At 37.1% G+C, this 15,173-nt stretch overlaps 1 protein-coding gene across 8 annotated transcripts in view; it reads left to right on the top strand.

Annotated features, from left to right (window-relative positions):
• Positions 1-15,173, top strand: part of PTPRK (protein tyrosine phosphatase receptor type K) — a 393,137-nt gene that overhangs the window by 176,723 nt on the left and 201,241 nt on the right. For all 8 annotated transcript variants that reach the window (XM_052698882.1, XM_052698920.1, XM_052698873.1 and 5 more), the window contains exons 4-5: positions 4,800-4,881; positions 6,618-6,733. In XM_052698882.1, coding sequence (XP_052554842.1) covers positions 4,800-4,881; positions 6,618-6,733 — 198 coding nt within the window. The remainder of the gene's footprint in view (positions 1-4,799; positions 4,882-6,617; positions 6,734-15,173) is intronic.

Below are 15,173 nucleotides of genomic sequence, written 5' to 3'. Positions count from 1 at the left end.
TGTATATTTGGATCAGTGAGTTAAATGAGCTAATAGTGAGGATACCTAAATTAATCATGCTAAGAGTTAAAATCTGACAAGTCCATTCCTTATAATATTTAGTGTATTCCAGCAAATGCAAGCTTATAGGATGCAGTGTTAGGGCTGTGTAGGAGTGCAATATTTGTGTAGTCCTTAAACACTCAACTTCAGCAACGAGATTCCACCCCCGCCTTTGGGCGTCACAGCTACAGAAGTTACTGTTTCCCACATTGTATTCAAATACTGCTAAGCATTTTAAGTCTTTCTGAAATATGTGTTTGTGTATTAAAACTAGGTGAAGGGTGATTGTCATATCACTGTTTTAGAACTGGGATGTGAAAGTGAACTATGTGGTATTTTGTAGTACCTGACATGAGACAACTAGAATCTGCTGGCTTTTTTTGCTCTGCGTTGCGCATCATACACTTAAGATGACATCAGCTTAAGTTTCAGCTTTGGGTCCCTTTAAGTCAGCAGCATATAGGTAATAGTGATATTATTGATACTGGCTTCCAAAAGGCTTTTAACTAGGTTCCTCTACAGAATTTTGTAGTAAAACTATTCTATGAGAATAAAGATTATTTCATAAATAGATAATTGTGTAAAAGAGAAAAGAAATATATAAATTGTCCGTATCCCCAGAAGAAGCCACTGCAGAGGAATCCTACGGAGATTTGTTTCTTTCAATCCATTTATAAATGACCAGGATAGAGAGACAACAGAGACAGAAGTTTGCATATGAAAGCTTCTTTAGAATAGCAAGGACAATGTCTAATTGTGAGGGCCTACAGGATGACCATCACAAAATCACCAGCTGTGAGTAACTGGGAAATAAAATGGCAGGCGTGTTTTAGTGTAGATAAAGAGAGAGAAAATAATGCACACTGCATAAAATCTGAATCTTATGAATGGAATGATGAATTCTATGTTTACCATTAGCAATGTGCAGCAAGATCCTGAGGTTCACAATAACATCAACTTTAATCCCAGTGATGGTCAAAGGTAGCAGATGAAGTTTTAGGAATGGTTAAGAATGAAGTTCATTATAAATTAGGTAATTCTGGTTCATTATAAATTAGGTAATTCTGTTATGGATGAGTCATGGATTTGTACGTCTTGATTACTGTGTGCAATCTCTGCTCTCATTATCTTCAAAGAGTATAATACTGTTAGAAAGAGGTTCAAAGAAGGATGACAAGGACAATCAAAGAAAGGGGAATGCTTTCTATACAGGATTGACTGAATAATCTGGGACTCATCAAAGTTGAAACAAAATTACCTTGGAGCATATAATAGAGGTCTTTAAAGTTGTGCATAATATAGCAGGATGTTTGGGTTCAATTTGTCACTGATTTGGTCATTAAAGGAAGTCAAGTATGTGACAGACTAGTAGATTTTTTTTAATGCTGTGAGTAGTAAGCTTATAGGTTTTCCCAGATTATACTGTGTATGTTGAAAGTTTATGTGGTTTTAGGGGCAGAATGGACAAATATATGGACAAGAAGTGCATTGGGGATGGTTAAAGACATAGGAACATCCCCCGTTCAGGGAATTTTGACATTTCATTTGTTGTTTAATTAATTTTTATCTAAATTCAAGTACTGTGTAAACAAGAGAAGTTTTATTTGGAGGAGTAAGTAACCATTTGAGCACTACATGGTAACTGTATAAAAGAATCCAGGATGAAATGTAATTCCCCTGAGCATTTGAATTACCTGAGCTATTCAGCATTTCCTGTTGTTTTTCATTGCATTCACTCCTGTAACAAACGAGACAGGATAACTGTCTCCAGAACTATTGTGTGCAAGCCTGATTCATCCCCCAGGAAACTCTGTCCTCCCCGTTAAAGGAAGCAAGTATGTCTCAGAAATGCACTAGATGAACATGCAATTAAACTGTGATAATTGAAAGGACATTTGTAGTTGTGCAGTTTGTGATTCTGTGATAGTCTGAATTACTTTTCAGCTAAATACAGGTGTTTAAGACATTCCTTCTTGGATTATAAACTAAAAAGCCATTGAAGTAAAATGCAGAATTCACTCTGAATGCAACTGTGTTTTATTAGGATAAACTTTATCTGGTGAAAGGAATAACTGAACAATCTGGTTTTTTTCTCTTGTGTTGTATGTGTGAGGAAAAACTCTGTTTCTGATCCAATTTCTCAGTGTTTTAAAGACTTGCTGTCTTCATCTATATAATCAATTCTTTTTCTTCATTTCCCTTTTTGAACGTGAGCAGATGTTATCAAATTAAAGCTCAGTGAGACTTTTATAACTGTACTGCACCTTTTACTATATACAGTCTATGGGGGAAAAAAAGCAAAAGAAACAAACAAACGAAAAAAAACCATAAATTCCCACCTGTATCCCAAGTAAGGAAAATTGTTTCCCCCTGGACTCCCAGGAAGCTATCAGTGCACAGAGGACGGATGCATATGAGGGCAAGCTTCTCTGATAGTGAGTCAAAACTGTTTTCAAATGAATAACAACCCGGTTTGAAGTTAGATGTAAATTTAGGCCACTGGATTTAACACCAATTGTCAAAGTTCTCAACTTAAATTTTTTGGGAAACAAGTTTGTTTATGCATGTGATAGAATTGTATTGTAAATAAAGAAATTGGTCATTTGGAAGGGCTTTAAATATAGCATTATTTCTTACTGAGATGTCTGCTTGTCTTCACACCACGTAACCTTTTAAAACAAAAAGACAAACTGCTCTAAATGTAGTTGTTAGGGAATTAAAAAAATTGGTGTTGATGTCCTTACAAGTAACAAGTGCCAGCTCCCTGAAGAAAGCCAGAGGAGCTGCAAGGTGCTGTCAAATAGTGCTCTAATTGAAATCTTTAAAAAAGGTCCTTGATGGGTCTTGCATTCCCCCTCACCTACCTGGAACATTGGGTTATCAGTCTTCCTCCCTTGCATTGTCTCAGAGAACAAGGGATGGAATCCACTGACACTTCTTGAACGTTTATGAGAATGTGAACACAGTGAGGCAGTAGGTGGCACATTTGAGCAGCAAGGAAAGCAATGCGAAAGACAAATGACATTCTGGATGGCCATGCATAGCTGTCACATCATGAACTGGAGGGCATCTAGATCAGCTCATCTTCAGATAACAACCAGGATACTGTGTATGGAGCTGAATACTGACTTCAAGGCATTGGAATCAATGGTGGCAATACTGGAATGTTGCAGAGTTTGTGCCAGGTGGGTCCCGTAAATACTCACACAGGAAAGAAAGAACACTGTATACAAAGTTTGTAAGGACCTACTGAACCAATACAAGACTGAAATGACATTATCTTGGATTGCATCATTAGCAGTGATGAGACCATGCATCATCACTAGGAGCCAGAGTCAAAATGGTAGTCTGTGAAGCGGTGACATGAATTACACATCAGAGAAAAAGGTCAAGATGCATCTCTTTGTGGGTAAAGGAATGTGTACTGTCCTTTGGGATAGGACAGCAGTGATCCTTCTGGATTTTCTGGAACAGGGACAAACCATCAACTATGGACACTGCATTGCCAACAGTGACTAAGCTGAAGACTCAAACTTTCAGTGCGTAGACGAAGACAGCCTTTCTCTTGCAGCACAGTACTGGTTTGAAGACCTTGAAGCGTGTAGCCAATCTTGACTAGACTATCCTACCATACCCACCGTATAGTCTGGATTTGGTGCCTTCTGACTTCCATCTGTTCTGGCCAATGAAAGATGGACTTCATGAGCAATATTTTCCTAGCAATGAAACCATAATAGCAGCTGTGGAACAGTTGCTCACCTCTACTCATGCAGATTTCTAAGAGTGCAGCATGCAGGCTCTTGTTAATTGCTAGTGAAAATGCAAACTTAGTGGGTCATAACTATGTTGAAAAATAGTGTTTGGTAGCTGAGAATTTGCTTGATCAGATAGTGTGTTTGCTCCTTGTAGCTCTTGTAGTTTCCATGGAAATAAATAGAAGGCATTACTTTTGGAACAACATACCTAGTTTAAGCATTCCTGCTTCATACTTTCTTTTTTATTTCTATATGCTTTCCTTTTCATTATCCTCTACTTTTCTGCCAGTTTGTCAGTTTATTCTAGACTGTGTGATGTTATATTGGTACATCTGTAGGGAACAGCTCTCTCCTCGAATGTTCTGAGAACACTTTTTCTTTGTTACTTCATGTTTGAAGTGGGACAAGATGTTAGATGTGAAGACATTATTGCGTTTTTGTTTCATGCCCAGCAATTTTTCTATTGCTTTGCAAGAAATAAAGAATGTAGTGGCTACTGCATAAATCTCCTGTATCTCTTTTCATTGCCACTGGGCAGTGCCACTTTATTTCTGTGCTGCTGCATATTTTCCTGTACAATTACACTGCACGTTACAAAGAATATAGACAACAGCAAGACTCTCAATGGGAATACAAATGTTAAAATTCTTGTTCAGTTTTATGCTGTGATGTTGAACCTGTCTGAAAGTAATAGTGGTTGTTGGTTTTTTTTTCAGAATTGAATCATGTTTATGCATTTAGTGAATTGAAAACAGTATGCCACTAATTGAGATAATAAACTTGCTTTTCTGTTGTGCCATAAGCAGTGAATCCAAAGCAAGTGATGTATATGAAAAGAATGGAACTGCAATCCATTAGGTAATAAATATTCCATTCAGTCATCAAGCCTTGTAGGAACCTCAGCTAAATGAAAAAGGCAATGTGTCTTATATCAACACGCCTGCTGCTGTGGGAATTCTGCAGAAATGAATGTTGTAAACATTTTTTCTTTCATTTTGACAGGTAATATTTGAAGCCGAAGTCTCAGATGGGAGAAATGGCTACATTGCCATTGATGACATCCAGGTTCTGAGTTACCCTTGTGGTAAGTAATGATTAAGAGCTGCATTTTTCTCTGCCTTTTCAGGACTTATTTGATATTGCTGTGGCCTGCTGAGTTTTCATCACTTCATCACTGATATTCTTTGTTCTTTCAATAGCATTTGTGTTGTAGCTTCCAGGGTAAAATGTAGTGTTGCAAGTGATTTACCTGGGTGAAATCTTTGTCTAGCAGAAGTATTGCATGAATATAAAAGCAGAAATGCTCAGTGTCTTAAGCTGTCTTTTGTTAATATGTATATCTGCTGATTACAGAAATATGACATATAGCTTTCCAGATTTCATGCCCTCTTTTTTTTGTTTTTGGTTTTATAAATGGCTTCTAGCTATTGAACTATTGAAGACAGGCCTCTTGCTATGGTTTATTATGTGAACAGAATTCAGGCATTTACATTTGCCTTTTTCTGCCTACCTGGGTAAAACTATACATTCAAACACAAATTGTGTTAATTCAGGCATCGTTCAAGTAAACACTGTGAGGAAGAAACGATTACTGTGCATTTGTGACACCACTCTTAGATGGTGTTTTTTTTGTTACTTTGGTTCTATTCTACTTTTCTGATCTTCCTCTAGATGCTCCCTTTCTCAAATTTAATTTCACTGTAGTGCACCTCATGGCTGTTAATTTAATTACTTTCTGAAAAGATCACATCACAGCAACCTTCCTACAAAATTTTATTTAAAAGATGGTTGCAGTGGCAACCTCGCATCTTGTTTTCTTCCACCCACAACTGTTATGACTTATAGGTTACCAAGCGTAAAGGGGTGTTTGTGTAGTTTACCTCTTTATATTTCTGTCAGCCCAGCCATCTGATCTCAGTAGTCAGCAAAACTCTTTGCAGCTTCAGTATCTGGCTTTGTACTGTCCCTTGCTTCTTTGTTTTTCTTTTTTCTTTTTTCTTTTCATTTATTTTCTAATTGCTAAAATGCACTTTGGTGCAGGCATGACAGAAGATAATCAGAATGTTACACTTTTCAGATAAGCTGTTTTCTGTACTGATCTTTAAACATTTTTTCATTCTGATTTGCTGGACTTTTTTCCTGAGAGGTTTTTCTGGTGTTTCTTAGTTTTCTTTTTTAACTAAGCACAAAGAAATAACAGCTCTGCTACTGCTGTCATTGGTGGCTTTTGAGAAAGGAATGGGAGAGAGCTGTGTAATATAGCCATTCCTCAAATATGTCTGTCAGATTTCTTATGTCTAATAAATCCTTCAGGTGGTTGTGCCACGGAGCTTTCCTGGGGGTTTTGTCAAAGAAAGAAATAATTTGCCTGAATATTGAAATATTATGCTCAACAGCAAAAATGATTTCATTTAGTAGAAGTATGGAGCTCAAAGTTACATTGCAAATTATCTAGATAATACCTATTTTTTTTACTTGAACAGTATCCTTCTAATTGGCTTTTTCCCAGTATGACAGACTTCGTACAACTGAAATTCGTAAGGATAATTTTTGTAATGTGCTACTGACACTCTAGCATTTGATCTTCTTTTCTGGGCTTTGATTCTTAAAATACTTTATTAGAACTCATGTATAGAATGAAAAGGAGAGAAGGGAAAGGACTGAAAACATTCTTCTGGAGCTGAGATGAAACAAATCATTTTCTTTGTGTTTTCTAGCTAAAGGTTTTTATAATACGCATCTTTGCAGAGGCAACATAATGGCACCTTTCCTAGCAATAAGCATTATTTGTACTTTTTTTTTTTTTTCCCAACTCTGCAGATAAATCTCCACATTTCTTGAGGCTGGGGGATGTAGAGGTCAATGCAGGGCAGAATGCTACATTTCAGTGCATTGCTACAGGGAGAGATGCAGTGAATAACAAGTTATGGCTCCAGGTAAGGCCAACTCATCTAAGTCTATTTGCCCAAAGAACAAAATGCTTTCTGGAAGGGAAATATTTAAATTCTTAAGTCTTTTTTCTTTTGCATGTGAAACATTTAGTTTAAATAAGATGCTATATTGTTTAAATGGTGAAACTGGTAATCAATTTTGTAGTGTTAAAAAGCTTGGATTGGGACTTTTTTTTTTTTTTATGGCCAATAGAGGAAGGTTGTTCTTTAAGGCGTTTTGATTTTCTCTACCTGTAAATCAGTTCCATTTATTACCATCAAGTACATATAAGTACATATTCTCAATTCTAAAATGAAAACTCTTCTTTGCGGTTTGTGTGAATGGTCTTGAAAGACTTAAAATTAAGACCACCAAGTAGAAAGATTGCAAAGGTTCACACTTGTTTCTTTAAAAACTGAATTTTACCACATGATACCTGTATGTGTATGTTTAAACCTTAAGCACTGACACTGCTTTAGAGTCATTTCTTAATATGCATTTTACAACTCGTTTTCTTAAAAATAGGGAATTTCTATATACTTTCAGAACTTCAAAGTTTTTGGCAATGATTGTACTTTGAAATTAACTATAATCAGAGTTTTAAAGTATCTATTTTTTTGTAAAGTGTTGTGCTCTTGAAATGAACTATAATCAGTTACTTCAATCTGTTTGATTTTCTTTTAATAGAATGTGGGGTGACAACTTCAGTAGCAGTTGCATATAGGCATGTGTTAAACTTCAAATGTAAAAGAGAATATTTTTAATAGGAGTATGAGATTATAAAAATCTGATACACTGAATGTATTGCCAGACAAATATGCTGCAACATTTTAAAATGTGACACAAATCTAGCAGTAAGTGTATTGCATTTATCGAATAGGTATCTTATCAATCGGAATGATGTGGTATTCCATGTCTTTGGGTAGTAACTTGTTTAAACTGAGCACATATAAAATTTCTTCATTGGGGAAGTGGAGTACAGTTTCAGAGGCTTGCCAAATAGATCATATAAAGCACACAAACTGAAATTGAGCTTGGTTACTATACCAAAGGCAGGAGCATAACAAAAGGTACATGCAAGAACAAATATGAAGCACTGCCTTCAGTGGGTAATTGGTCAGAAAGGGCTGACAGGGACTGCCAGCTGGAAATCTTCCTCATCACTTGGTCCTCTGGGTCAGATAACTGACAGATTATACGTGTTATAATCTGAGAAGGCCAGTTATCCGCCAGACAACTCAAAAAACATGTATTTTGTCCCTTTGAGTACTTTATGGCTGGTTTTTTGTGTGGGGATCACAGATGTGGTATTCTTCTCACAGTGTAAAAGATAAGGTGTCTTTGACATTCAGATAACTCTGCTTGTGTTTATGAAGTGCTTTGATATTCTTCAAGACACTTCTCTACTAAATTCATATGCTGAGACTTACATTCCCCTTCTTATTTTCCCTTAAGTAATCCCAATTTTTCACCAACATAAAGGTGACCCATATTTTTTCCCTCCTCTCTCATTATTCCAACACTTCATCTTACCTTCCTGACATAAGTGCAAGTCATGAACTTTCCTACCTCTGAATTCATCCTTAAATAGATGTTACAGCTGTTTTGCTCAGCTAATAGTGAATTGTTTTGCTCACCTCATACTTAAAACACAGGGTGAATATAATATGGGGACCTCGTGAGACGAAAGTGTATGACTTGAAAGAGATTCACGTTAGCCTTTGACCAAACCAGAGATTCGTAAAGAGTCAATAGCCAGCAAGGAAGAGCAAGCAGATCAAATAAAATGCCTAAGTAATTGTTTTTGAGAGCCCTGAGCTGAAATATTCCAAGAATGTATTTTTCTCGTAAGAACAAAAACTGACATGAGGAGGAAAAAAAACAAAACAAAAAAAAGAGACATTTTTCATGTATGTTCTATTGGAAAAAATAGCTTTTGGTCATGTCCTTATTGAAAGAGAAAAGATATTTCCTTAGTAAAAGGAAAAAATTAAAAACAAAAGAAGAAGAAAAAATAGCATACAGATTGCTATTAAAACAGTCTTTGATAAGTAAAGATCTAAGGTACGATCTGGGACTTTTTGTATATGAAATGATCTAAGATAACATTTGCTTGCATTGAAGTAATAGAGTTGTGCAGGCACAAATTCCATTACGGAATCTACTACTGCACACTGGCTTTTCCAGCCCTTGGCAGCCACGGGCTGAAATAAATTCAGGAGAGAGACAGAGCTGGGGGAAGCAGCGTCCCTGCTTTATTTTCTGTAGTGCTGTCTCTGAGTGCTGCACTGAGATTGCTGCAATCTCAGCTGCTGCCTCCTCAACTCTTCTAAGTATGGAGCTTTTACTCACCTTTCCATTGAGTTAGATGAAGAAACTAATCTGGCAGAAAAAAAAATTGTCCCCAGATATAAATTATTGCTACTGTTATTGAGAGCAAGAGGGATTTTGGAGTTTGGTTTGTAAGGGTGATGGTGTTGCGTGCACGTTTTGTTTTGTTTCATTTTTAGCTTGATTCATGTCTCAATTACCTAACTATATAAACTGTGCCAGCAGATGGGATATTTGGTTGGGAGCAAGGAAGAGAGAAGGATTCTAACAACCTGAGAGTAGATCTCATTGTTAATGACCTGTATAAACTTTAATTTTCCAGTGGGGAAAAACCGCTGATGTTACACAAATGATCTGTGTGCTCCCATATTTCCATGTTTTTCTTTGTCACTATAAATGAAGTGCACATACCTTTATGTAACTGAAAATAGAAATAGATGAAAATAGACACAACATATTTCATTGCATTGTTTTTTGAGTGTTTATAATGGTCTTTTCATCATCTTCATCTTCTATAAGAGCATAACTGTAAGAATTTCAGGTTAATATGAATTAACATTGAAGTTCTTCTGACTTTCACTAATGTAGGTTTTGCTAGTTTGTTTAGTTTTAGATTATATCTTGTCTCCTGTCCTCTTTCACAACCCTATCTACCAACCCCTGCATTTTGCAACCCCACTGGACCAAAGCTGGGGACAGGCAGGGCTCTGGCGTTGAAAGATAAGCAGTGAAGGTAACATAAGTCGTTAAAAATTTCAACTTTGTTAATGTGAAGCAAATATTTGAGCAGGTAAAGAGATTTAACTGGTTGAACAAGATGATCTAAAACATACCTTTCCTGGCAAGGTAAATATTAGGTATGAGAGCAGAACAGAAGTGCAGTGCTCACCTTTTCAGTAATCTAGTATCCAGTCTGTTATGGCTACAAGCTGAAGTATTTTCTTTATAACCTACGATTATTGACAAATTCTGAAAGAATTTCAAAGTCCTTTTTTTTTTTTTTTTTTTTTTTTCTTTTTTTTTTTGAGTGTTGATTTTCTTTTTGGAATGCATTTGGTCTTAGTGCATTATGTTTTTGCCTACCGTCAACTTCTGAATGTAGTACTGTAGGGTTTTTTTCCTCTTTTTGTTTATTTATTTCCAGTGTGGTATGTCATGCACAAACAACTTCAAATTGGTACCACATGAAAACGCTGAAGCATTTGGATTATCAGATGAATCCCTAAACCCAGCACAGTAACCTGGCATTCCTGCCTGTTATGTTATTATGTGCTTCATCTTATAAGTTAACAGTAGTACTTGTTGAAAATTTCTTCTGAGAACATAAATATGTGTGTGTGTGTCAGCTGAAAAGATGCAACAGAACAAGTAATAGACTGATCAGTTGTTGCGTGCTTCTGCTGATCTTCTATTTTTTTAAGTATATGAGTTGTCTTTCATGAGAAAGACACTTAAAGAATGAATGTTTCTTTTGTTAACATTGGATGCACCTTGCTGCTTTATCCATATTGATTTGTTGAATTTGTATCAATATTAGTATAAATATGGCTGCTCTTTTTTTTGGTGTATGTCAAATGCCACGCATTCCAGTGGAGCTAGGTGAGAAAACAAGAGTCACTTATACCACTTTTACACATGGATACTGTTTTATGATGGATGCATGTTAAGCATTAAATATATGTGAGAACAGCACTCGGAGAACAATACAAACATTAAAATGGAGACATTGAAGAGGGTCTTTTTACCCATATAATTTTTTAGTATGAGGAAAGCTTCCATGATTTTAAGCTTTGTTCCTTTACTGAGAAAGTACAGAAATAGAATTGTCTGAACAGTGTAAATAACACTTTGGGACACAAAGACCAGAAAGCAGTGTACATATTGTTCAGCATTTGTTTGGTGGATCTGACTGGGATATGAGAGCAATAGGGTTTTTTGCATAATCAAGCTGTATTTAACTGCTTCCTGAGCTGGGAACAATTGTGATTCTCATAAGCCCAGTATGATTTTCAGTGTCTTATCAATGTCCAGTTTAACTGGACACTTGCACAGTACAGAGAATTGAGCTTTTTGCTCAAACATCTGTTAAACCATATGTCTTGGCACCTGGTTCAGATGGTGATAACAGCGGCACTAATGAGTCCATCCATCATCGCTGAGCTCTGCATTAACATAGCATTGGATTAGGGAAAGCGGATTCTTCTGGCTTTGCAGACAGATGTATTTTGCCACGGTCTTCAGTGATGCCATTTGCTCTGGTGAATCTGAAATTCAGAGGGGTAGTGCACGTGTTTAAAAGTTTAATGTGTGCCTGATAATCCTGTGCAGATTGTCATTGGAGCCGTGGCGAGTGGGCCAATCTGTCATCAGGGGCTGTGGGCGCTGGCAAGAGGCCACCCCACTTGGGCTGCCAGGGCTGGCAAGGCAATCCTGCTTTTGCCCCTGAAGAGACTCGTCAGCATGAACAGATCTGATCCAGACCCTCTCACCACCAGAGAAGTATGTCGTTCCTTGCGGAATAACAGATAATTAAAGCAATTGCCTGAAAGTAATAACTGAAAATGTGAAATTAGGAAGCATTATGGAAAATAAAATGCAAATTGCTGGAACAACAATGGCATGGGTCTGACCTCCCAGCAATACCAACTGTTACAGGATGATGAAAGACCATCTGCATGGCGGTTCGGCTCAACCGCATCACAGTCCTGTTCTTAAGGAAGCTGCCATAGCCTGTAATGCCATTTTTGCTAGGTTCTTGGGTTGCAGTGTTCGTTGCCACGAGCGTGGTTTGGTGTTCAACTTTGTCTTTCAGGGGTTTTCACTGCTGGGTAGTGTATGTGTGGGCACTTAAAAGCAAATTTGGACTGAGCACATACAGATGGTATCCTCTGATGATGCCTTAAGGCCATTCATTCTGTAGAACCAATTCAGCATGGCAGCACTTTAAACTGGAGAGTGTTTTTGCTAACCTGTGTGCCTACCAGAGGGCTGAGGGGGATGCAGCATTGATGACTATTGTGTTTTATGAAAGGACAGTAATTCCTGTTGGGAAGGGATCTGTGCTATGCAGTTCCTTTAATCTCGCAGTGTCCAGAAGTTGAAGGCATGGATCATTACCCAGCAGTAGTGTTTTGAGAGTGGGCCTTGGTCCTTGGGCATAAAACATTCAGCTGTAGTTGAGTGTTTGGAGGCTTTGCTCCCTGTTTTTATGACATTGGAAGAATGCTTCTTGTTGGTTCTGTCAGATTTTATAATCCCTGAAAGTTAAGGGAAGCTGAGTAAGCTCTAAATAATCAAGAAACTTTGTTTTGCTTTTTCTTTGGTGTGGCCTAAGGGAAACTGAGAAAAAGTGTTTTCTGGATGCCTTTTTAGCACCCGTATGGTTTCAACTATGGAACTGTGATGGAGACTTTTGGTCTCATTTTTGTTCTTAGTCAACTGTCATGTTTGACAATTCTGCTGTTGAACTGAAGTCTGTGGGTCAGGCCTGCTGGCCCTGCAGAGTAGCTGAAGCCAGGGTTTTGCTGGGGCTCCAGGAGGGGCAGAGGACTGCTGGGATGCTGCTGTGAGGCTGCCCCAGCCTCTGGCCTGCTGGGAAGCAACTGACTATAGAGCATCAGCATCTGCTTGAAACACAGGTAAATTTGTGACAGTAAATATTATCTGGTCCTGTGAGCTTTGCACCTTAGTCCATGCATTTAGATCCTCTCCTCTGAGGTGCGAAGTGCAATAGGTACCTTTGTACTCCAAGCAACAGTTTGCTCAAATAGCTATGAGATTTATAGAACGATAAAAATTTGTCTTTCAATAAAATAATTATGGGGAGTGGTATATACACACACACACTTATATATACAACATCTTTATGTATGTGTGCATATACATAAATACTACTATACCTATTTCCTTTTGGAAAAGAGTAAAGTCATCTGCTAAGAAGCATGTGATGAGGTATCCTGTCTTATTTTGGTCCTGGTAGTGTGTGGGTTTTTCTTTTTTCTTCTGCAAAATCAGATTATTTTTTTAGATCTGCAGGTTGAATGGTGCAGTTAGGTATGCTCTGCTCAAGGTGCTATTGGTCTTTAGTCATTGTGCCCAGATTTGGTGTTTTTGTGATTTAAAAAAAAAAGTAATGATAAAAATGAAAGTGCTGCAGTTCTGTAACTAGAGTACTGTAGCTTTCTGAAAAGCATTGTTTTTGAAATGTATTTTTTTGTGGCTTGTGTTAGATAAATTTAAAATAAGGGATGTTAAAAGCAGGCATGGTTTTCATTTCTGTATTTGGATGGTCAGAGACACTGTAGAATGTATTTTGCTGTTCCTTTTCTGGTAGATTTTAATACAGGCTAGGATTCCCACTTCTGAAGATACCAGATGGTTCTCATTTAGACGATTTCTTGCTAACAGTTGGTTTCTTCCATAGGAGTTTCAGTGCAGTGGGAGGGAAATTGAGCTACCTCTAAGTGGACAAGTTTGGTTAACAGAAGTACATGCAACTAAAATACGTGAAGTAATTTTGTATTCTTCTAAGTGGCACTGCAGTGTAGAATTTGACTCTCACTTTCCCCAAAATTTTTAGTATGTGTGCATGGGAAAAGCTTTTCCTATGCGTGTGTAGTGCATGGGAAGCTCTTTTAGTCTGTTTTGTCAGGTATTTGGGGAGACCAGCCAGCTTAAAGCTGATTACATTAGTTTGCTACTTAAAGGGGAAAAAAAAGAAACAACCCATAACCGCATGCTTTCTTTGAAAAGCAAACTGACAGAAAAGAAAAAGCTACTTCATCTGATTGCATACGAAGAGAAAGGTAGGACTATCTGGACATATAATTTAAGCACTAGTTCCAGTTCTTGTTCTACCTAAAAATACAAATTTATTTATTTGTTTATCTAAAATCGTGTATTTGGAGATAGAATACAACTGTAGATAAATGAATCCTGCTTTCTTGATCACTTGCTCTATTGTAGGTGCTCTACCCTTTGATAAAGTAGTTGCATACTTTGTTATTTGCAGTATGTTTATTTAATTTGAAAATCTCTAGACACAAATCAAACTCAAAATCAAAACAAATATATTTTTAATTTTTTTTCTGTATTTTTAAATTTTATTCTAAATGTTGTTAAAGTATACACTCTGTGTGTCAAAAACTGCCTGACAAGCTGCATGTAAGTAAAATTTTAAAAGTATGGTAACTTGGGTTAGTTTTTCTCCCCCTTGTATTATTTCATTTTTACCAAAATGTTTTTTGACATCATCTGTTCTTGCTACACTGAAGCTATCCTCATTCGACCTTTTTTTTTTCTTCTGCAAAACAAACAAGCAAACAACCCACTGCAATATATTTTTGCCTGTACACAATGAGTAAAAGCACACAGGAAAAGTGTAATGTCACTATATCCTTTACAAATTCCCTTTTCCTCTAGGCATCTCAGTATAACTCCCCTGGTGCTGGGGGAATTCTTCTCTGGTGAAGTTCTGATTTCTTACTTGGGGATGGAGTTGCTTGAGCTCTCCTCTTGCACCCTGCACAGATCCTGCCTGCTCTCCATGGCCACACAGTGAATTAGATCATGGATTCCTTGATGATGATAAGATGGGAGACAATGTATTTTCAAGGACGGATTTTTTTGTGTGATTTTTTTTTTTTTTTTTTAAGGAAGATAGGAGCATAGGCAAGGAAGCATGAGTGAGTGTGCTGTGGTGGGCACTGCTGCTGAAGTGATGTGTGTGTTACTGCAGCCTTGGTGTTGACATCTTCTGATCTCTGGAGGCATACCAGGGTCCAGCTGAGAGCCGAGAAAGCAAACAGGATTGACTGTAGTTGTTAGCAGTGTAGTGGACTTAGGTTAAGATGTTTACACTGAGAAGGGGACCGAGATGTGTAAGGTTGAGCTGTCCAGGCTGATAAAAATCACTGTTATGAAAAAAAAGAGTTCAAGAGAATTCAGAGGAAATTTTAGCACAGAAATGTATTGATATCAATGTTTAAAAACAAAACACACAGACACAACCCAAAAAAAAAAAAAAAAAATTAAACAAACAAGAAGACTTAATCTTATCTCTCAAGTTAAAAAAGTGAACTAAGTTTTAAGTCTGTATTAGAAAATTTAGCGATG

The sequence above is a fragment of the Tympanuchus pallidicinctus genome, unplaced genomic scaffold (genome assembly GCF_026119805.1).
Source record: "Tympanuchus pallidicinctus isolate F22 unplaced genomic scaffold, pur_lepc_1.0 scaffold1, whole genome shotgun sequence".
Classification (NCBI taxonomy): Eukaryota; Metazoa; Chordata; class Aves; order Galliformes; family Phasianidae; genus Tympanuchus; species Tympanuchus pallidicinctus.
This window is presented reverse-complemented; position numbering and strand designations above follow the sequence as displayed.